Consider the following 24,131-nt stretch of genomic DNA (forward strand, 5'->3'; position numbering starts at 1 on the left):
TTCATAGAGAGCAAATTGGTCAAGCAATGACCTTGACTCATCCAGATGGCTGACACTGACAAAGCATCTACAAACTCCAGTACAGGGTTTCAGGGTAAATCCTGAGGGGTCTAACTGATCTTGTCAGATACAAAAGTTACATTTCTTGTTATATAGATTTTAATTTATCTTGGTCTTAACCATCCAGCAGAAAAGTATAAAAACAAGGTATAAAAAGTAAAGCCATATTAATATGCTGAGCTGTAAGAGGCTCATATCAACAATTTCTGACATTGCCAGTCCTACAGAAAACCCATTGCTATTATGGACTACTGGACTATATTGGAATGTTTTGCTGAATTCACGTGCCTACAATATTTAAATGACAATGGAATACCCTTCTCTGGCAAAACTAAACAGAAAATGGATACAAATGACCATTTTGTATCTATATATTCAAAATAGAATAGATAGACAGCTACTTTCTCTTAATTCAATGAATAGAAAGAGGCATTCTAATAGTATTTGTGGACAGGATATCATGTCTGCATCTTGTACTATGAATAACCACTAAGAAAACAACAATATGTAGTGTATTAATTATTGAAATTATCCTACTAATCAGTTTTGAAACTGTCTCCTCGCTATTTGTTTCTCAATAAAATTATTTTTTTAAAAAGGTAATTTCAGGCTGGCAAGATAGTTCAGAGGACTAAACACCTGTTAAGTAAGTGCAGGGTCCAGGGTTCGATATCTGCACCACATGTAGTGCTGGCTCCACCCCCAGGCACTTTGAGCAAGGCACCAACTCCAGGAGTGGTGGTGCATGCCTGTAATCCCAGAGCTGGGGAAGCTGGAAACAGGAGGATCACTAGGAGTCTGAGCTGTGTAGTAAGACCCTACCCCAAATAACTAAAATAAAATAAAGGCATTTTCACTTGTTTTTTGTTTGTACTTAAACTTTGTTTAAAATTACGTGTGAATTATATTTCTATTGGATAGTGCTAGCTGCTGTATGTCTACTGGATAGTACTAGCTACTAACTGGTATTGCTATTCAAAGTAGTACTGACAGCATAAAATTCTGGCAAACTTTTTAGGGTGTGAGTGACAAACTGCAACCCAAAACCCACTTATTTATTGCAAAGTGCCAACACTCCCATTAAACCTAAATACTCAGGTTTTAGTTAAGAAAACCAACCATATATCAGTGTATTTTGACTTAAAGGAAAACACAACTATACATGTGTAATAAGTTCACCACGGCTGACAGATCATGAGAAACGTGCACTCTCAGATCATATTCCACACCTTAGAAAAATAATCTACATGGCTACAATAGCCTTAGGTGATTTGAGTGCTTGTTAAATTTTAAAAAGCTGTTACATGTAGCACTGGCTGTCAAATTTGCCTGCAATTTGCAATTATCCAGAGAATTTTTAAAAACCACTGGCCTTTTAGATCCATTCCCAGTGATTGTGATTTTATCACTATGTAGATATAGCATGGATATCAGAACTTCTTAAAGAAACTCTCAGGCTGGGGATATAGCTCAGCAGTATAAGTGCCTGTCTGGTAAATGCAAGATCCTGAGTTCAATCTCCAGTACTGTAAAATGAAAAAAAAAGAAACTCTCATTTGACATAACAGTTCAACAAATATTATAATCCATTGGTCCAAAAACAATTTTGTCTAACCTTTCACTTTTAAATGTCCTAATAATTCTTGAATCAAAGAAGTATGTTTAATTGCCTACAAGTGTTATAAAATTATAAAAGAAAATTTTTCTTATGGGAAAATTACAGACTGAATATTTGCTTCTTACTCATATGTCATAAAGACCAAGTACATTTATAAAAACCTTAAAAGTAAGTCATGGGTTACATCTAATTTTACCTTTGACCCTCATTTCTTTTCATTTCATAAATCATACATGAATGAGATGGACATTGTGTTTGTTTACTGTAGTGGCTCATCTTCCCAATGAAACCATTGGTTTCAGGGGAGCAGGAATTGTGAGGAGCATGTCACGAAGCTTGGAGTAGAGCCCAACATGTGAAATGATTCAAAGCCCTCAGCTCCTAGCAGCTATTAATACACTTTGAACCTCTAACAATATTAAACTTCTAGCTGTATACTATTCTATATAGGTAAAACAAAGCTGAGCTAATATACAACTGTATAAAACACAAAATATCAGCAACTGACCTGGTTTCCATTGTGTCTGGCACAGATATTCAGATCTCAGCTGTCTCCCTCTGTGCTCTTTGCTCTGTTTTATCAGAATCGCTCCTGCTCTCCAACATTTTGCATCACCACAATCTATCAAATCTAGTGGAAGAGGGATTTTTTCCTAAAGCCACGGAAAAATTTTTTATACTCTTATTAAATCTCGTGCCCATTTCTGAACTAATCTCTCTACTTCTCAAAGTGTCAGATGCATTTATTATATTCAGTCACTTAGAGTACTTCCTCGGAAGTAGAGATAGCATCCGTCCAAACCCAAATTATACACAATATAATTTGGACTAATAGCTTTAAAAGGATAATTTTCCAAATTGGATGTACATTTCTGCATATAAAAGAAAGGGCTATGATTGCTTTAGCAAGAAACACTACTCTGCACACACACATGCGCATGTGCACACACACGCATGTGCACACACACACTCGTGCACACACAGAGGCAGAGTAAGAGAGCAGATGAAAGCCAGAGAGAAAGCAGAAATGTGAAAACAAATATGTCAGTTCCAATCTATGTTTCTTATTCTTACTGATTTGAAACTTTAAATCATATTCTTCCCTTTGCTGTTAGCTAGCCATTATATTTTGGGGCTCTATACATCTTTAGATTTGATTTCTCTCAATAGTGATCCATTTGTGGGGCACCATGATCATAACACTAGAGTAAATACAAAGTGGGGTAAGTAGAAGGGAGTTAAGTTGTGAAGATGTGGATCTTTTCATCTTGAATATGTCTACTGTGCAAAAGAAAGGGACTTTATTTATTTTTTATAAATTTTATTGAGAACCAAGTAGCAATGACATAGTTTCAAAACAGGTTAGTAGGACAGGTACAATTATTAATACATTGTATATTGTTGTCTTCATAGTAGTTATTTATAGTACAAGATGCAGACATGATATCCTGATTTTATATTTCTAAAAATCTAATTTCATCTTATTCCCCAATAAAATTTTCAATGATTCTAGGCTATAAGTAAAAATATTTTTTAAAAAGTGTATGGATAAACATATCTTTAATTTGATTTTAAATAATTCTATCATTTTTGTTATAGAAGAGTAGAACTCAGATATTTTACAAAACACAAGTTCAACTCCCAGTTGTGGCACTAAGATTGTTCATATTACACATCCCTTTAAGCCTGACTACATTTAATAAGAGAATGAACTTAATAGAAACACATCCTTTATAATGCTTCTGTAAGTATCATTCAGTAGCCTATATATGATTAATTCTTTTCTTTGTACTGTACTAAATTTCTATCTCGTGTCTACAGACTTTTTGTAAATTATTAAATACATTTAAAAATTCAATTCCTTATAAACATAAATTATTTCCAAATGTTTTGCATGCAATTTATATACTTAGCACCAGGTAAATTATAATATCAGATATGATTGCATAAACCAAACAAGAAAGCATAAAAACAAGAAAAGAAATGGTAAAACAATATGAAATTAATTTAAATTTGAGTTTAAATGTGTATGCTATTCCATGTCTATTTACAAATTAAATTAAATATATATCCAGGCATGATTAGAATAATATTAAAGCAAAAATCCCTCAATATTTAATAGATTCCAGCTCCTCATTTATTTGATTTCCAATCAAAAAAATTATGTTTTGAATTTTTCTTCTCTTTCATTCCATTTGATTTTAGATTTTTAAATTAATTTTATTGTGAAACAGATAGCAATGAGACAGTTTCAAAACCAATTAATAGGACAGTTTCAATAATTAATATATTGCCTGTTGCTATCTTTGTAGTAGCTATTCATAGTACAAGACGCAAATATGATTTCTTGTTTAAGCACTATTAGTACAAATCTTTCTTCTCATTGAACTAAGAGAAAATAGCTCTATATTCATCCTATTTAGTATATACTGATATGTATCTTTTCACTTCAAAGTGGTCCTTCATTTTTAATCCCCTTTTTAATTTAGGTGTGTGAATTCAGCAAAATAATCCAATATAGTACAGTAGTGCATAATAGTAGTGAATTATCTGTAGGACTGGCAATGTCAGAAGTTGTTAACTTGAGCAATTTAAAGCTCAGCATGTTAATATGGCTTTACTTTTTATACCCCATGTTTATAATTTTCTGGTGGATGTTTAAGACCAAGTTAAATCAAGATCCATATAGCTAAAATGTAACTTTTGCATCTTACAACATTTACAAAGTCAATCAAATCCCTCAGGATTTACCCTGAAACCCTGTACCACAGTTCGTAGATCCTTTGTCAGTGTCAGCCATCTGGATGAATCATGGCCATTGCTTGACCAATTTGCTTTCTGTGAAAGCCTTAGAGAATGTTTTCTCTCTATATGACTCTCCTTAGGCACACTCTACCTCATCGATCACTTTCCTCTGTGGCTCCATATTCTCCTTGATCAGAAAATTTGGGACACCACTGAGTTAAAGGATGTTACAGTACAGGTTCTCTGATGTCCTGAATACTCACTGACCTTGAAGGACTAGGGCCAAAATATTGGTTATCCTTGTAGCCCTTCTTTTTCTTTAAAGTTTAGCTTATCAACAATTGTTGGAAAATACCTGTTCCATGTTATGTCTAAGATGCTTGATATTCAGATAGATAGTGATTTTAAGCTCAGCTGCCTACTTTATAGGTAATAATATCATTAAGCTTCTCTTCTGGAGGGTTAAAAACTTAAGTTTTCAGACCAAAAAATTAGAGCAATAATTCTTTCACAACTCATTTTTTTGTGTGAGCAAATCTACCCAACATCTGTTTCTGTGTATCTGAAGATGTAGTACAATGTGTTCAGCACCTTGGATAGCTCTCGCACCAAACAGGCTGAAATGGAACTAGTTGCCCAAAGTAGCAATTCTTGGCTTACCTTGAGTAAAACAGCCTGGCTTAGTGATAAAATAAACTTTTGGGATAAGGCATATTTGAGTCTATTGTGTTTCATTTGAATATTTAATGTACACAATGCTTGACTGTTCATCTGTAAAAGAGAACCAACTCATTTGGGAGTTCAGAAAGAGTTCTGGTGAGACAAATGGAGGACAGCACCTGACACATCTCTGATGAAAGTGAACTGAGCAGCACTGCAGTGCACACATTCATGTTCAGATCATGGATCCACACTGTGGAAGGGTGTTTTATATTGTTTAAAGGGAGAAAAAGTGAGATATATTTATCTTCATTTTATTTTTTTACTTAGATCCTTTACCTGTTTGTGGGACTTGTGAGTTCATTTCATTCATACCAAGACGCAACAGCTGAGGAGTACAATGAAGCAATGAATGTCCAGCTTGCAGTGGCAAGAATTAAGAAAGCAATAACCTATATTCTTCTTAAAATACTGTGCAAGAAGCAAAACCTTCCAAAGAAAACAATGGACCATGTAAATGATACATACGTTAAAGAGAATGCTTCAGATCACACGCTTTCTGAACTGAGCAATACTCAAGATTTCCCCAGAGACACAGAGAAGGAGAAAAGCAGCGATACAGAGAAAAACACAATGACTGAAAATGAGAGTCAGTCTCTTATCCCTAGTCCCAGTGTCTCTGAGACTGTACCAATTGCCTCAGGAGAATCTGACATAGAAAATCTAGATAACAAGGAAATTCAGAGAAAGTTAGGCCAAGGAGACAGCAAAGGGGTAAGGGTTTTTCCTTGTTATTTGCTCACTTTTTTACACTTCATAAAGGGGTATGTCAGGGATGAGTTTCCAGAGCCAGACTATACACCCAGTATATGATCTACCTGTTTTAGTTCTAATTTCAGCCTTTTTGAACATATTACTTAAATTTCTAGGTTTTATTTTCCTAATGTGTAAAGGAGGATATAGTTGTAATTCTCAAGGAGGATAGAAAGAATAAGAAAAAGAAATTGTTCAGCAGTAACTGTACATAGAACATTGCCTAATATGTGTAAGCATTTAGAAAACTTAGGAGGCATAATATGAAAGTCTGTAAATAATGAAGCAGGTAATTTGGTTCAATGAGAAACATACAGAAAAACGTTTTTAAAATCAGTACGTATGACTTGAGAAATCACCAAATATACCTGGGTTTTACCATCTTCAAAATATAAAATGAGATTAGTAAAAAGCAAAGATTATACTGGGCTAGCCAGATACCTTAGTGGATCAAAGTGTGTACTTAGGCAAACACAGGGACTAGGGCTCAATCCCTGGTGTGCCATGCCATCCCTGCTCCCAGGGCACACCAAGATGGTGAAACATACTAGTCATGGTGGTACTCACCTGTAATCCCAGAACTTGGGAGGCTGAAAATAGAGGAATCACTACAAGTTTGATATGTGTAGTAAGACCCTGTAGAACCTGTAAAATAAATGTAAAAAAATAAAAAAGAAAGAAAAAAAGAGCAAAGCCTATAACTTGCTTAAGTTGTAAAATTTCAGTTATTTCATTTGTGTAACACACATAAGATTAAGTTGAGCAAAAAGATACAAAAAAAACTACAGTTTGAATTATAAACAATTGGTAGATTTATTAGCCATAGGTTAAATAAATAAATAAACAAAGCCAGGGCCACATTTTAAAAATGGTAATTGCTGTTGTTGACTTAGCTTTTAAGATATACGATCTCTAGAAATGGCTTATGGTCTCCATTTGCAAGAGACATCATGTTGTAGGAGGAGGAGGAGTTTAACAGAAAGCTAAACACACAGAGATCATTGTGTACTGTGGCATTCTTGTCTTGGGTGCCCCCAGAGAATCATTTCAGGCCACTCAAAGATCAGGGAATGTGTCTTTGCAGATTTCCAGTATCTCTGCTGCTATATTTTCCCCAGACTCTTCTGGTTTAAGGGTTCTCTCTGCAATAACTTCTGAATTTCCCTATGATCATCTATCAGCAGTTGAGAGTCAAGGGTTCAGGATCCCCTAGAACCTATTGAAGGTGTTGTCATTTTACACAGAGAGATTTTTTTTGACATTTTGCATGGTAAATCTTTTCAGGTTTGATAACATTACAAGACTCAGGAAATTCCAACCATTACAAGACTCAGGAAATTCCAACCAATCACATTTCTGTATTGTGTGTGAACACTTTTTTTTTTTTTTTTTTTTTGGCAGAACTGGGGATTGAACTCAGGACCATGTGCTTGCCAGGCAAGCGCTTATGCTACTGAGCTATCTCCCCGGGTCAATGTGTGAACACTTTGACTACTGTCTCTCGGTCTTTAGACAACATTGCTTTTAACCAGATTGCATCATTTTGAGAGATCCCTGACAATTTCCTTAGAAAATGTAGACTTTAAAAAATACACAAAAAAGATAAAATGTAAAATTACAAAAACTGTTGAAATTTCAAAAGTTGCCACTCATGGTGCATGGTTGGTCCTGATGAAGAAAATAAAAACTTTCTAACTATATTTCTTTTACACTTATTGTGCATAAGGCTAATATATATAATAAAATGTTTATTGTCTACTTTTCTTTCACTCTTAATCATATAATGAATCTGACTTTTTTCAAGTATATAATATGCTCACCTTGGTTTTGTTTTAATTAAAATATTCTATATAATTTTCTTGTTGCATTTGATGATAACTTCATGGGAATTCCTATTTGATAAATACAAATACAATATTATATTGACTGAATTTTGCAGTGAAACTAACTTCATTATTTCTTAGTCATATTTTGTTACTTTTCATCTAGCATTTATGGCATACTTGTATATAGCCATAAGATAATTTTGAAACCTAAATTATTTTGTAAAATTTGAAGTGGACTCTTATGAACAAAATGGTTTTTGTTTGTTTATTTTCTTCTAAAAATGCTACAGATCAAAATCAGGGTTTTGGGCATGCTGGACAAATGTTTTACTACTAAGCCATATCTCCATTCTTACACCACTATTTTCATTTTACTATGAATTTTGATCTGAAGTATTTTAGCTTAAATCAAGTATCTTAGGTTAAATAAAGTATTTAATAAAATTCAACAATCACTAACATGTGTATACCTTTCAGGAAATTGGCTTAAGTCTTTTAAACTTCAAAATATTCCTTCTGTACATAATTTTTCTTACTTCTAAAATATGAAATAGGGGCCGGGAGATGGCTCAGTGGAATAAGCGCTTCCCTGGCAAGCCCAAGGGCCTGAGTTCAATCCCTAGTTCTGCAAAAATAAATAAATAAACAAAATAAAATATGAAATAAATCTTACCTATACCGATAAAATTAAACTTAAAACTACAAATTTTTGTTGATTCTCTTTTTAGAAAATAAAACAATCTAGCTCATCTGAATGCAGTACTGTTGATATACCTACCTCTGAAGAAGAGATGATATATGAACATGAAAAGTCAAAGCATCTAATAACTGGTAAGAAAACAGTTTCTTTGGTAATTTTATTGAAATCACACTAAATTCTTTAACCTACTCAATATTGTTGGATTCACTGTTAATCTTCATGTGTTTATTAGGTTTGTAAAGAGGAACACGCAGGAACTTGTATGGGAGCATGTGCAATACAGCCATGTCTATACTAGTAGATACTCATGTTAAAAGTCGCAAAAAATTTTAACATAGGAAAAGAGGGGAAGGGGCCTATTTCTCAGGGTTTCTAATGCACTAGTTTCCACCTTTGATTCTGGAATAACTCACTTTCTCATCTGATAATTTCCAAATGTGGCAAAACAATGAATGCCCTGGGATTAGACAAAAGATTAAATTAGTATATGTGTGTAGGTTCAAATGTAGATGTGTGTATGGAAATCTCTGAAAAGAAAAAGAACTTGCCTCCCCACCAAAAGCAGTATTCAATAATAGCCTCATTGCTTCATCATTCTTCTTCATTGACATAGCTTATAGAGGCTATCTTATAGTTATGGTTAAGGCAGAAAATAACTATAAACAGTGGTGTGTGAGTGGAGTGTTACTGGTCATGATGATTTCAAAATGTATTCTTATGCTATAAATTCAATTAAGTAAATGTATAACTTTCATAATTAATTTATATGAGTAATTATATAATTCTGCGCATTACAGCAGAGCATGATGCTTTACACCTCATTAATTTGGGTTAATACTTAAAATGCTGATTATGAAAGACATCATATATATATTTCTTAGGAAAATAAATCATAGCAGCAACAAATTTATTTATATATTTAATATGAATATAAGAATACAATATATGACTGTAGGCATTGACACACTAGGTATATGCCACATACCTCTCAATGAGTTGTTTTTCAAATGAAATTAACAAATTAATGCAAAATTGTGCATTCAAAATTACTGTAAAGTCATCAAAATGGTAACTACTAAGTGCTCCATTTCCTGTCTTCAAAGTAAGAATCTGTAATCAGAAGCCTGAATTCTAGAACATGTATTCTCAAAGGTAAATGAATAATTGTATGTTTTTAATGGAGTTGTGCAATTTGAATCTAAGGAAACAATAAAAATATTTTGACTATAAAATATATGCATCCATTTCTTCATTTTCTGATGTTAGCAATTCCCTTATCCAAACTCACATTTTCTTTCATTAACACTTTGACCAAAAATTCAGAGTTCAACCACACAAATATTCTCTTGATCCATGAAGTATTGAACATTCATGTTATTCTCTAAAGCTGTCTCATATTTCCCATTTCCATGTCACTTATGGAGAAAAATCAAATGAATTTAATTGATTTACTACTATACCTCTTAACATCTTTCAAGTATTTAAATAGGAATGGTTGTCATGCCAAGCCCTTTATGGGAGAGGGAATTCAAAGATAGTATCAAAATGGAACACTAAAAAACATTATATGTTTGTACCTTTTTTGTTTTGGTAGAGAAAAGAGATTAATTGTGTTCTTAGATTGTTCTGCAGATTAAAGGGGTATCCTTCATGCCATTTCCAATTTAGTTTTTCCTATTGCTTCCAACCCACATGTGGAAATTCTTCTTGGTGACTATAGTCACTAAAGCAGAGGCAAAAATCAAATGCTATAAAGCAGAGGCCACTTATCACAGAATCTATAAATAAAGAAGTTCAAAAACATAAGTCCTAAGTCTTCTTTACTAAAAAGTTGGAGGTGTTTATTTTTCACGAGTGTTCTAGAATTTTGTTCATAAAGTTTTCATTCTTGGCAGATCGTCGGAGGTCTTCACCTAGTCAAATAAGTAAAGAATACAAGAATGGAAAAATTTGGCAGAATATAAGGAAGACCTGCTGTAAAATAGTGGAAAACAGCTGGTTCAAGTGTTTCATTGGCCTTGTCACTCTGCTCAGCTCTGGCACTCTGGTAGGTGTGCTGTTGGGGTGAGTAGAGCTTTTATGGGGGAAACTGTGTCATAACTCTGTAATTCAGAAAGTTACCATGCCAGATTCTTTATGCAAAACACTTAGTATATCATCAGATATCATTTTCTATGATTTTAGTTTTATAAATTTTATGGTACTTTTTTAGAAAGTCTGATTATGCACCATTAAATATTAAATGCAATGTCAACATTAAACTTAAAATACAGAAATGTGTAACTTTAAAATACATGAATTATGACTGGAAATAGAATAAAATAGATACTTTATTCTTCTGATTTTAATAAAGTTTTATTTATAAAGCAGTTTAATAATTTGGATATGCAAACATTCTCTTGTTCTGGTACTCTGTTGGTTATTCAGTAAGAAAAGGTAAGCATATGTATTTCTTTTACAGACATAAGCAGGGTTAGTCATGATACGGAAATACTGATAACAGCATGTATTTCATTCAGTAAGTAAGTGGCAGTACATTCCTACTATAGAAAAAAGTATCCATAATAAAGAATGAACACAATGAGATAAGGGATCTAAAAGTACTATAATGAATGGGAAAAAAATGTATCTCAAACTACACATCTTTGTTTTCCACAAGTGTTTCAAATATTTTGTAATATATACCTATTTTAAAAATTCCTTGCTCTATAACTTATAGAATTTCACATAGAAAATATTCTCAAAATAATAAAATTTTATGGAATATATTATTATCAGGGTAATTGGCGATGTAGTGGGCACAAATATAAATTGACAAGAAAGAAGGGTCCTATTAACTGGGGGTTTTAAAATTTGACTGTACATGGTTACACAACTCTATACTTAGAATAAGAAGAGATAAAATCATGCAAAGAAAATAGTTTTAGTCTTTAAACAGAAACTGAAGATCTGTTATAATTTTAAGTACTTATAAGATGCCAATGTTTTACCCCTGAACACAACAATCTTAATCCTTCAAGAATATCCTACAGATATCCTCACATAAAGAAACTGATTTATAAGATTATTCACTGAGAGATCTATTTCAACAACCAGGATTAGATGAGATAAGGAAGCATTTGTGACAGAAGAGTGGTAAAATATACTCGGTTACCGTCAGCCAATGGAATGCTGCACAGCTATTTTGAAAACACAGGAGGTGACTTTGGACTGACATTGCAAACCTTCCAGATGTAGTAGAGCAAAAAAGAAGCCTCTAACATGACCTACTTGCATGGCATCCTTTTCATCTAGGCAAACAAGAAAACTGGAATGACTAGTGAATTCATATGCATTTGATTAAACAGCATCCAAAAAGGTTACACAAGAACTACTTATCATGAGATATCGAGCAGAAATAATGAAGTCATGGTTGGAAACCAGACTTTGCATTGTATAGAAAATGTTTTTGATATAACAATTCTCATACATACAGAAGATATCAAGGGGGCACCGTGTGGATGATATTTACAAAATCAGTGCACTCGTGTAGCTACTGCTTGGATTGCTAAACGGAACATGTGCAGAACTCCAGAAGCACATGCTAAGCCCTCATAGGTACTTCCCCACCACACATAGGCAGCCACTGTCTATACTTCAATTGCATAGATAAGTTTCATTTGTGTTTTATTTGTCGTTTCTCCCTTCTCTCATTTTGGCGTAGCATCTTCCTCATGATGATCAAGCTCATTTTCTTTGCTAGTCTGGAAATACCTTTCTTTTGTTATCAGTGTACTGGCATAAGAGGTTGAAAAGGGATCATAAAATACACTGATTTTAATTTTAGTGAAAACATGCCTCACCTACTAATATACTATTCTGGGTGCCTCTGAATCTGCATTGCCTGGATTTTAACAAATGGGAAGCACAAATACACAAAATCAGAATTGTCATGTGCTCCACATGGGATCTTTCTCCATCATGGATTCTTCCAGTAACACACCATCTCATGTTTCAAATGAGAAGGCCACTTGGAATGGAGCTAAACTGTTCTGGAACATCTTCCAGCACCAGACCTAAAAGAGAAAAGAAGTCATCTAATTGCTTGAGAAATAGTCTTACTAAGCATTATGTCTCCCTTTTTTCCTTTCCTCCTTCCTCTCCTCTCCTCTTCTCTCCTATTGTTCGTTCTCTCTCTCTCTCTCTCTCTCTCTCTCTCTCTCTCTCTCTCTCTCTCTCTTCTTCCTTTCTCTTGACAGTGTTAGGATGTCTGTGCATATCCAAAGTATTTCAAAAACTTATTTCTTATTAATAAAGTCTTACATAATGGTGTTCATGTAATCCATGAATATTATGTTAATTCCTGTATCCTCTTTTGTGAAGCCCATGGTAGGCTGAGTAATATTCCCTAAAGATGTCTGTATCAGGACTGGTGTTATAGTTCAGTGTCACAGTGCCTGCCAGGCAAGTGCTAGGTCCTCAATTTGATTCTTAAAATAAGTGTCCATATTGTAATTCCCACAATCTGGAGATATTTACTTGTATGGCCAAAGTTTTTTTTTGCTGGTGTGGTTAAATTAACAATTTTGAGGTAGGGACTTTTTTTTTGATTGCCCAAGTAGACCTTATCTATTCATAATAGTTCTTACAAAATATATGCAGGAGTCAGAATTAGAAATAAACAAAATACAAGCATATAAGCTGAGATTGAATTGAGGTGTCTTTAAAGGGAAAGAAGATACTACAAAACAGATTAGGGACAGCTAGTAGAATCTGAAAAAGAAGAAATGGATTCTTTCTTTAGACACACTCAAACACACACACACACACACACACACACACACACACACACACACACACACAGAGCCCTACTGTTACTTTGACATTAGTCCAGTAAAACTGACTTCTGGTTTCTGATCCTATGGTTTGTAAAAGTACGTATTTATATCATTCTCAGACCCTAAATTTGGTGTAATCTGTCATAACAGCAATAGGAGAGACCTGGACAGCCCCCTCAGGATCTCAGTATTTACCCCTAAACATAATCTCACGCACTCCCTTCCAGGAACCATTGCCACATGCCTCTAGCATAGCAACTTTTTCCTGTGTATTCATCTCTGCACTTCTGTGGTTACCTTTCAAAAAGAGTTAACTATTTATATTGTTGGTAACCAGGAATAGAGAAGGAGGGAGTTCCTAAAGAGAAGTTAAAACTTCTCCCTAATAGAAGGTTTTTGAATGGTCCTCAACCAACACCAGATTCAGTTTGGTCCTCCAGAGAAGCTTTGGACCCAAGCCTCACCACAAACTTCCATGCTGCAAGCTGTGCTGCTCTGTGTCTCTGTCAGTTATTGACAGAGGGGAAGAAAATTCTTGCCTCATGAGTGAAATATTTCTCTTTAAAAAGAGGCACTTCTACAAAGAGAGTTTGAGTTATGTGTTGTCACATAACACCCCTAGGCATTGTGGAATTGACTGTAATACTTCATATGTTTTTGAAATCTGTTGTGTCTTTTATTTTGTTGGATACAATCATGTTATTTGTTGTTTCTGTTAGGACCACCCAGTACAACCTTATTGGCACAGTAAAATATGTTTTGTCTGTCATGTCATCTGCTATTTAAAAACCCCCACAATTTTCATGCCATTACTCAGTTTTCTATATCTCCTTTTAGCACCATTAATTTTGGGAATATGTTGGTGACTTGTTATTTTGTACATACGGAGTTCTACTAATGATACGAATCACTTCATGATTACAACCTGAAACTTTTTACTGTTGTATATGTATATAGACTAATTTGTTTTAAAAAATTAATTCCTTTCTGCATCAATGAGATTTAGAAATCTCATGGATGCTTACCCTTAATTTTATTTCACCCCAAGGCTTTTGAAGATATATATATCGATCAACGGAAGACTATTAAAATCTTACTAGAATATGCTGACATGATCTTCACATACATCTTCATTCTGGAAATGCTTCTGAAGTGGATGGCATATGGCTTTAAAGCCTATTTCTCTAATGGCTGGCACAGGCTGGACTTCATGGTTGTTATTGTACGTATTTTAGAGAAAAATAACCTAAGGGCTATTTGATGCACTCTTAATCTTCAGCTTACTTGTGTCTCCTCCTCTCTGCATATGTTTTTAGTATGCAGCACTCAATATCCCATCTTCATGTGTAATGTTTGACATTTATATTTACCTTATTCCAAAATTTTAGAAGTTCAGGTCAATCGTCTTAAATTACAGTAAAGTCACCTATAAACCCACGGCTAGTCGAGTAAGACAGTTGCGCAATCTCTGGAAGATATCAGCACTCAAAACCTTTCAACTCTATTGGCTGGACTTTTACATAAAATATTTACAAATTGACAATAAACCATAAACTTCAATAGTATCCAACACATTAAAATGTATCATTTGTTGTTTTGGTGCAGTCAATTATAAATTGCTTCTGTTCCTGTATCCTTTCAATCTGTGCTGCACAAATAATGAGAGTAACTGATGAAAAAATCAATATCAGCCCTTTCCCCCTTTTCTCTCTGCAGCCCTCTAATCTCACTCAGAGAAAAGGCTACAGCCTGTGCAGTTAAGTGCCTGTAATGCTCCATGACCTGGTCTTACCTCCCACCACTTTCTTTCTCCCCTGTCCCACTGTGTACAGACTGCTCCACCAGCACCGACTGTCCTGAAACACCTCCAACAAGCCAAAGGCATTTTCATCTTAGGGCTTTTTTATTTCATCTTCCTTCTGCCTGGACTTTTGCTGGTATTCATTTCCTGGTTGATGTGAATCCTGTGAAGTTTATCTCATTACCTTATTTCTAACTACCCCTTTGTCTTTTTGTCTTCTTATTTATAACCACTCTTAACGTTATATGATTTATTTATTTTGTCTATTATTTGTTGTCTGCCAATAAAAAAGAAGCCCCATTAAGACAGATTATTTTTTCTTTAGGGTGTGTGTGTGTGTGTGTGTGTGTGTGTGTGTGTGTGTGCAGAGTCCCACTGTGCAGCTCAGACTCTTAGTGATCCTCCTGATTTCTTCCTCCCTAGTGCTGGGATTACAGGCATGCACCACTGCTTCCAGACTCCATCACTAGCTGAGCTTGCCTGGGGGCGGGCCCTGTGCTCCATGGCATGCAGTTCCAGGGATCAAACCCTGGATCCTGTGCTTACCTAAGAAAGTACTTAGTCCACTGAGCTATTTTGTCAGCCTCTTAGAGCAGAACTTATTTCTCAGTTTTCTTCTCTCTTTTATCTCCTGTGCCTTAATGATAATTTTTGATGGATGAAAAATGGCTCCTTATTTTATAAATAATGACATTATCTCCTCAGTCTATAGATAACCACTAAATTAAGTTACCCTAATTAATTTTTGCAAGTGATCCTTGTATTCCAGTCAAACAATTTTATCCTCAAAATTCACTGTCCTATTTCTTAGTCATTGTCCATCTGTGTCCATATCAGTTGGTGCCTCTGTAAACAATGTCCCAACTTCGAAGCGTATTTCAAGACCATCTCTTAGTACAGAACAAAATATGCAAAAAAGCTAACTTTGGTTTACCTAAAAATGTAGAAAATATGAAGATGTCATAAAAATTAATCATGGTTTATTATTTTACTCAGTCTCAGATAACATTTATCTTTAATCATTTTATGCATATGTATCTACTTCAAAAATAATTTTAGTATAGTGTCATGCGACTTGTAATTTGTACTTTTGTTTTAATATTATTCATATTCTTCTTGATGTCTCATCTTGGAAATCCTATTTTGTATTTTGACCTCATCTTACATAAAAAAATACCTAGATATATTTCAAATAATGTTTTAAAGAATGTGTTGTATATCATTATATTACAAAGAATCATATTCTTTTATATCTGTTTTCAAACTTATAATGTATACAAATACTAATCTAATATAAAATAGATTGTACATCTCAATAAAACATGGTCTTTAGGGCCGGAGAGATGACTCAGTGGAATAAGTGCTTCCCTGGCAAGCGCAAGGGCCTGAGTTCAATCCCCGGTTTTGAAAAAAAAAAAAAAAAGAGAGGTTTCAGTGGTCAAGAATGATTGCTGACGTAATGTCATTTAGCTGGAAAAAAAAGAGTCTCATGTTTCATAGGCATGTATATTTCCTAAGTCTGAACTACATTTAAAACAAATCTTTACTACCTTAAAATACTATTGCTTTTTTTCTTTTTAAGTGATTTTTAATACGTAATGATTTATTAGAACTTTGAAATGTATATTAAAATACTTTAATATTTATTTGTAACTATCTTTTAAAAATAAATTTGAACTTTATTTTGTATATTATTCCCCTTCAGATGATCACATTAACTATTTTTAAACACTGTGTACAGGTGTTTTGTCTTAGCCTGATAGGCAAAACTCAAGAAGATCTAAAACCACTCGCTTCCATTAAATTCCTTCGGGCGCTCAGAGTTCTATCTCAGTTTGAAAGAATGAAGGTAAGACAAATTTTCTAAACCATACTATGGATATAGTTTTGAAATTATTAAATTTCCATGAACTAGCAAGCTTGGCTGTCTTCACATTTTTACCTTCAACAACATTAATGCAACAAAGTTATTATTTTTGACATAAAAGCAGATGTGAATGGATATGCTAGACTCTTTAACATTTTAAGTCCTCATTGCTCATAAGATATGAATACTTGGGTTGGTCAAATAGCTCAGGGGATTAAAGCACCTGCTAGCAGGCACAGGGGCAGAGGGTTCAGTCCCCAGGCCTGGAGTGCTGGCTCCACCCTTGGGGCGTGTGGAGATGGCAAATGAGATTGGGCGTGGTGGCAGGTGCCTGTAATCCCAGCTTTTGGGAGGCTGTAAACAGGCGGATCACTACAAGTCCTGTCTGGTAGTGAGACCCTGAATACATAGCTATCCTTTCCTAAAATAAAAAAAGATATGAATACTAAGAAAGAAAATAAAACATAAAATAATAGGAAATAAATATAATTTGAAAAATAGTATATTTCTAACCTACATCAATATAATGAAGTTTTCCTTTAAGAAAAATAACTGTCAGAAAATGAACTTTTCATCAGGTAAGAAATTTTTTTTATAAGAACATTTTACATATTAAGTAGCTATTTACTAACTGAAAGCAATGTTTAAATTTTAAAAGAAATTTACTTTTTCTAAAGTCATACATCATTTATTGTATGTCCTTGGCTTCTTTCCCTTGCTCTTATCACAGCTTTTTCTGACTGATGTGAAGGAGGAATGCCAGCCACACAGAACAATGAGTGCTTAAGCTTTTGAACTGACTCAGTAAAAAAAAAATAGTCCCTGATTAGCACAAGTAGAATGAGTATGTGTGTAGATACACACTGATCAGTTATACACAGAAATGGAAAATTCTAAGTGTACCTTTTTCATGATCATACTTTTTTTTTACAGTTTTGTTTACATAGATTATTTAACATGAGTCTGGACTTTTAGGCAGGTATCACTGAATATCACACAGTGAGTGTTATTTAATGGCTAAGTAAGGAAATCATTTCTCTTTTAAACTGTAATATATCTATAGTTTATAAATTAGATGTTACATGTAAGCTGTCATTCAACAGGAAGCCATAACTTTTAAATTCCATGGGGTAAAAAATGGTTTCATAACCTCAAAATTTGACTGATTTTACTAATACATCATGTTCAAACTGTGGTAACATTCAATGGCACTTTTTAAACAAAATAAATTAGAAAATTAGTTGAAAAAGAAACGTCACTGGCAATATTTCTAAGGTTGTGAATTAAGATGTCAAAAAGCTTAATTCCTGATAAAAATATAAGGACAGGAAAACTTCATAAAATGGCATATTAACTAAAAATTATAGAAAGCTTTTCATCTCAAAACATACACATATATGTACATACCCCATAATCTTAGAGTAGTTAAATGAACTATTATAGTAAATATTATGATTCCAAATTTTTTCTCCAATAAGTTTTAATACATAGATGAAAAGAAAGTGAGCTCCCCAAGTTGTACCTAATTTAGAGAAAACCTTCCTTCTGTGCCACTGGATGGACTACATTCATGAGGAAGACAATGAGATACCAATTCATAAACTCAGGATAGGCAGAAGAGTACCTGTAGTCAAGTTAGTCAAGTCTACACCAGAAATCTCTTCTGAACCTTGAAAGTTCTGTGGTTAAATCATTTTTGTTGATTCATCTTTAAGGTACAGATTTTTTGTTTGTTTTCTAGTTATTTTTTATTTTTTTGATTAATTTCATTGAGAAACAAATATCAGTGAGACAGTTTCAAAACATGTTAGGACAGTTACAATAAGTAATACATTGTATATTGTTGTCCTTGTAGTAGTTATTCATATCACAAGATGCAAACATGATACCTTGTCTAACCACTACTAGTACAAACCTCACTTCTCATTGAATTATGAGAACCTAGCTGTATATGTATCCTAACTATTTTGTATATACAGATATATAGATATAGATATATATATGTATAGATATAAATATAGCTATATTTCACTACAAAATTGTCCTTTATTTATATCCCCTTTTATTGTTTAGTTTTGTCAGAGATGGGTATTATATTGCCATTTAAATATTATAGGTGCATGAATTCAGCAAAGTAATCCAATATAGTCCAGTAGTACATAATAGTAGTGGGTTTTCCATAAGACTGTCAATGTCAGAAGTTGTTGACTTGAGCCTTTTATAGTTCAGCATATTAATATGGCTTTACTTTTTATACCTCATTTTTATACTTTTCTGCTGGATGGTTAAGACCAAGATAAAGAAAGACCTATATAACAAGAAATTTAACTTTTGTATCTGACAAGGTCAGTCAAATCCCCTCAGGATTTATTCTGAAACCCTGTACCGCAGTTTGTGGATCCTTTGTCAGTGTCAGCTGTGTGGATGAGTCACAGCCATTGCTTGACCAATTTGCTCTCTGCAAAAGCCTGAGAGAATGTTTGTTCTCCATGTGACTTTCCTTAGGCACACTATACTTCATGGATCACTTTCCTCTGTGGCCCCATAATCTCCTTGATCAGAAAATTTGGGACACCACTTAGTTACAGGATGTTACGGTACAGGTTCTCTTATGTCTTGAGTCCTCACTGCCCTTGAAGGGTTAGGACCAAAGTATTGGCTATCCTTGTAGCTCTTCTTTTTCTCTATTTTTTTTTTGGCATGCAAACTTAAGTTGTTAACCCTCCAGAAGAGAAGTTTAATGATATTATTACCCTATAACATAGGCAGTTGAGCTTAATATCACTATCTGTCTGGATATCAAACATCTCAGACATAACATGGAACAAGTATGTTCCATCAAGCATTGATATGTTAAACTTTAAATCCCTACAGAAAGTGAAAAATGAAATAAAATATATACTTATAAGTGAAATAAGCCAGACCCACATGTGTAAATATCGTATAGTTTCCCTAGTGTAAGAACTAAAAAGAAAAAATAAAAATAGAAAGTTATAACACAATTAAATGGAAAGTGAGAAATTAAGGATTAAATAATGAAGAGAGGACAAGGAGAAAAGCTAGGAAATATGACAGGGTTAAAACCATACATTTATACACACAAGGCAATGATCCTGAAAATCTCAATCAGGTTTTTGAAACTAGTAGTTAATTGATAGGATTCTCACCATTACTAAATAAATATGCTGATACCTGTTAACTAAGCAACTGCACTGAGGACAGCAATGTGTAATACTAGGGCCATGCTTGGAATACCTGTCATTCTTGTCTTTAACTGTGTACTGCTTCTAATGTCATATGAATTACTGCTATACTGTCTCTCAAGAAAATGTTTGGTTTTTTTAAAAGGGTAATAAATGAAAACAAGAGAGAGAAAAAAATATCACAGGACCATCCTGCTACAATGCTGTCTATGATTAGATTTCTAAATTTCTGTGTAAAAATATGCAATTATTTCCATTTTTTTAGTTTTTTAAGGTATAGGTTTATAAAATTCATATTTTATATATTAATGGACCTTAACTGTTCATTAATACACAAAAACTTGTGTGTATTATTCTCTTTTATGTTAGCATGTAGGTAGACTTTTCTAATAGACATGGTAGGCCCCCCCCTTTTTTTTAATTCTACAGCAGAATCATCAGTGAACCTCTCAGAACATATAAATTATCAACATATAAAGTATCAACAAAGTATCCCTGTGCTTTCATTTTAATTTTTTTTATTTATTTTAATCTTTTTAAATGTATTTAGTGCAGGGAGGGTCTACAGGTTCTCCACTACACAGATCAGACTTGTAGTGATCCTCCTGTTTTCAGGCTCCCAAACTCTGGAACTACAGGCATGCACCACCACGCCCAGTCTCAATGGCTGTCTCAGGTGGCCCCAGGAGCAAGGCTGGCACGGCATGCTGGGAATTGAACCCCTGCTGCTGCACTCTGCCTAAGCAGGTGCTTTAATCTGCTGAGCTATTTGACCGGCCCTTCATTTTAGAAATATAACAAAGTGATTGAAACCACAATTTAAAGTAGAAATACTCACTTAGGGACAGGAAAATATGACAAATAAATGAAAAAGTACAGTCAAAAAATAATTATGCAATACTAATGTAGGAGAAACGTTAGAATTTTTTTTTTGTACAGGTAATTGAACTCAGCATCTTATGCTTTCCAGACAGGCATTTGTGTCACTGAGCTGTATCTCTGGCCCTAAAATTGTAGAAAAGAATCAATGATGTCTCAGAGACAAAAGGAAATAAAATGTATAAACACTGTAATAAATATATAGCAGATATTGAAAAAACTCTATTGGCTAGAGCCAGTTTCTTTCATCTTAACAGTTTCAATGGAGTGATAAGAGTATAAAGTCTGATGTTAATGATAAAGGGAATTAAAGAAAATATTTTAGGTGGTGGATTCAGCTTCCAAATCTCTCACTCTGGAATTTCAGAGGCAAATTACAGTGACAAAAACAAGACAAGACAAAACAAAACATAACATAGCACACACACAAAAAAAGTCTCAGTGTAGAGTTTTGTGGCATTGCAAATTGCAAATGACGATTCAGTGCTTTCTGAAGCAGTCTCCTCCCTCCACTCCATTCACAATATGGTGGTCTACTCCTGGGGCACTGCTTCCTTTTCTTTTTTCATGTTTTTACTCCCTAAGATTGGAATCAAGACAGCTTTTGGCTTATGCCTTCTTACTTAATATCTTTTCTAGCTAGTGGCACACACACACACACACACACACACACACACACACAATATCTTCATTATGAGCATAATACAGAAACACATTAAGCAAATATCACATCAGTGAATTAAAAGTTCATTCTAAAAGGAGGGCTACAAGGAAAGCCAACATTTTGCCTCTAACCTTCTAAGGTCAATTAAGACTCAGGACATATGAGAACTCGTACTGTAACGTCATGTACCTCGGTAGTGTCCCAAATTTTCTGATCAAGAAGATTAGGGGCCAAAGAGGAAAGTGATCGATGACGTAGAGTGTGCCTAAGGAGAGTCACATGGAGAGAAGACACTCTCTCAGGCTTCCACAGAGAGCACATTGGCCAAGCATTGGCCGTGACTCATCCACATGGCTGCACTGACAAAGGTTCTACAATCTGAGGTACAGGATCTCAGAACAAATCCTGAGGGCATTTCACTGACCTTCTCAGACCAAAAAGCTACAACTCTTGTTGCACAGGTCCTGCTTTAGCTTGGTCTAACCATCCAGTAGAAAAGTATGAAGACGAAATATAGGAAATAAAGCCATGCTGTTAAGTTGAGCTGTGGGGGACTCAGGTCAATAATTTCTGACATTGCCAGTTAAACAGAAGACCCAATGCTATTATGGGCTACTGGACTCTTTTAGAATATTTTGCTGAGTTTACACACCTATAATATTCAATAACGGAACTTAAAAATAATGGGGTATAACTATGAATGTCCATTTTGTATCTGTGTATTCAAAGTGGTTGGGATAGATATATAGTTGCATTCTCTTAATGAATAGAATGATTTGTGCTAATGGTGTTTGTAAATAGGATCACAAGTCTGCATCTTGTACAGCAATTAACCACTAAGAAGAATATATGCAGTGTATTATTTGTTGAAACTGTACTTCCGATTTGATTTGAAACTGTCTCATTGCTATCTGTTTACCAATAAAACTTTGAAAAAAAAGTTCATTCTAATATTTCTATTCATAAGCTTTGGAGCTCCTTAATGATTCTGAGAACAAAGATTTTGAAAGTACTGGGATTTCAATGTGTGTTTTTATTGATAAAAATTGAATTGCTATTTAGGTTATTCCAATACTGTCATGTGTGCTATTATATCTTTGATATGAACTGTTTGTTTCTCAATATAACATCAAGTACTATGTTCAACTTGGTCAAAAATTAAAATGGTTTCATATGTCTTATCTAAAGTTTGCATATTCATTTTTTGTATGCCAGGTGGTTGTGAGAACCTTGATAAAAACAACTCTACCTACTTGGAATGTGTTTCTGGTATGCTTCATAATCTGGCTGAGTTTTAGTGTCTTGGGAGTCCAGATTTTTGCTGGCAAATTCTATGCATGCACTGATCAACTAACTGGAGAAATACTTCCTGCATCTGAAGTATGGAATAGAAATCAGTGTGAAAGCCTTGTGTCTAATGAATCCTTATCATGGAAGAATGCACAATTGAACTTCGACAATGTTGGAAATGGTTTCCTTTCTCTGCTTCAAGTAGTAAGTACAGTTTATGACATATTTTTAAAAGTCAATTACACGTTCATTCATACTATATGCTGAACATAAAAGAGAAAGTACAGATGATTCAAACATTGGATTATAACATATTTTAGCAATTATTGATTTGTTGTTAGAATATTACGTTAGGGTTTTTGGGAAGACATAAGTGAAACACAGTCCCTACCCTCTGGAGATAAGGGTGGCAGTAGCACAGGAAACAGTGAGTGCTGGCCAAACCTGCTCTGCAACTACTGGTTAGACAGGCAATAGTGCCGTGATGTATTAATCCAAAGTGGGTTACTATTCTTATTAATTTCATTCTGGGAGAAATGTCCACTTAGTAACCCAATGTCTAAGATATAAGAGATGGACCGTTCCTTTCTCATTGATTCCATAAAAAATTACATATAATGGGTTGCAAATAAATGACACTTGGAAACATATTCATATTTACTTTTTATCCAGTTTCATCTACATTCTCTTTCTATTTAATTACTTTAAAATATTGTGTTATTAGTTATTAATATAATAAATAAAAAAAACAGATAATGTAAATAGGAACATGTTAGATATCTCAATTATTCAGTAGATTTGATTTTATAAGCCTTGCTTTCAAGTGTTTTAAAGTATTAAAAATAAATTAATATTTTGTCACAATAATAAATTTCCACAAAATTAAGTATATCTTATTTTTATAGGCAACATTTAATGGATGGATCGATATTGTATACTCAGCAATTGATTCTGTTGGTGTAAGTACGATGCACTCTAAAAAAATTTAAAAGGACAAGCAAAATTTTTTGCAATTCAAACACAAGACACTTGTAGTATTTACAGAAATTAAATACATTCAGATTGGCTATTTCGTAGGCAATAAAATTTTTGCAGGTATACAACGATTAAGCATAAGTAAAGAATTATCATTTCTGTAACAAGAAGTTAAGCAATGAAATAAATTTTAAAGTAAACCAAGAAATGATA

At 33.9% G+C, this 24,131-nt stretch overlaps 1 protein-coding gene across 2 annotated transcripts in view; it reads left to right on the plus strand.

The window, feature by feature from the left end:
- Positions 1 to 24,131, plus strand: part of Scn7a (sodium voltage-gated channel alpha subunit 7) — a 112,894-nt gene that overhangs the window by 79,514 nt on the left and 9,249 nt on the right. For both annotated transcript variants that reach the window (XM_023706625.1, XM_023706627.1), the window contains exons 15-21: positions 5,414 to 5,857; positions 8,451 to 8,553; positions 10,318 to 10,469; positions 14,288 to 14,461; positions 16,782 to 16,889; positions 22,869 to 23,147; positions 23,849 to 23,902. In XM_023706625.1, coding sequence (XP_023562393.1) covers positions 5,414 to 5,857; positions 8,451 to 8,553; positions 10,318 to 10,469; positions 14,288 to 14,461; positions 16,782 to 16,889; positions 22,869 to 23,147; positions 23,849 to 23,902 — 1,314 coding nt within the window. The remainder of the gene's footprint in view (positions 1 to 5,413; positions 5,858 to 8,450; positions 8,554 to 10,317; positions 10,470 to 14,287; positions 14,462 to 16,781; positions 16,890 to 22,868; positions 23,148 to 23,848; positions 23,903 to 24,131) is intronic.

Source organism: Octodon degus, unplaced genomic scaffold (genome assembly GCF_000260255.1).
Source record: "Octodon degus isolate 3935 unplaced genomic scaffold, OctDeg1.0 scaffold00267, whole genome shotgun sequence".
Lineage (NCBI taxonomy): Eukaryota > Metazoa > Chordata > Mammalia > Rodentia > Octodontidae > Octodon > Octodon degus.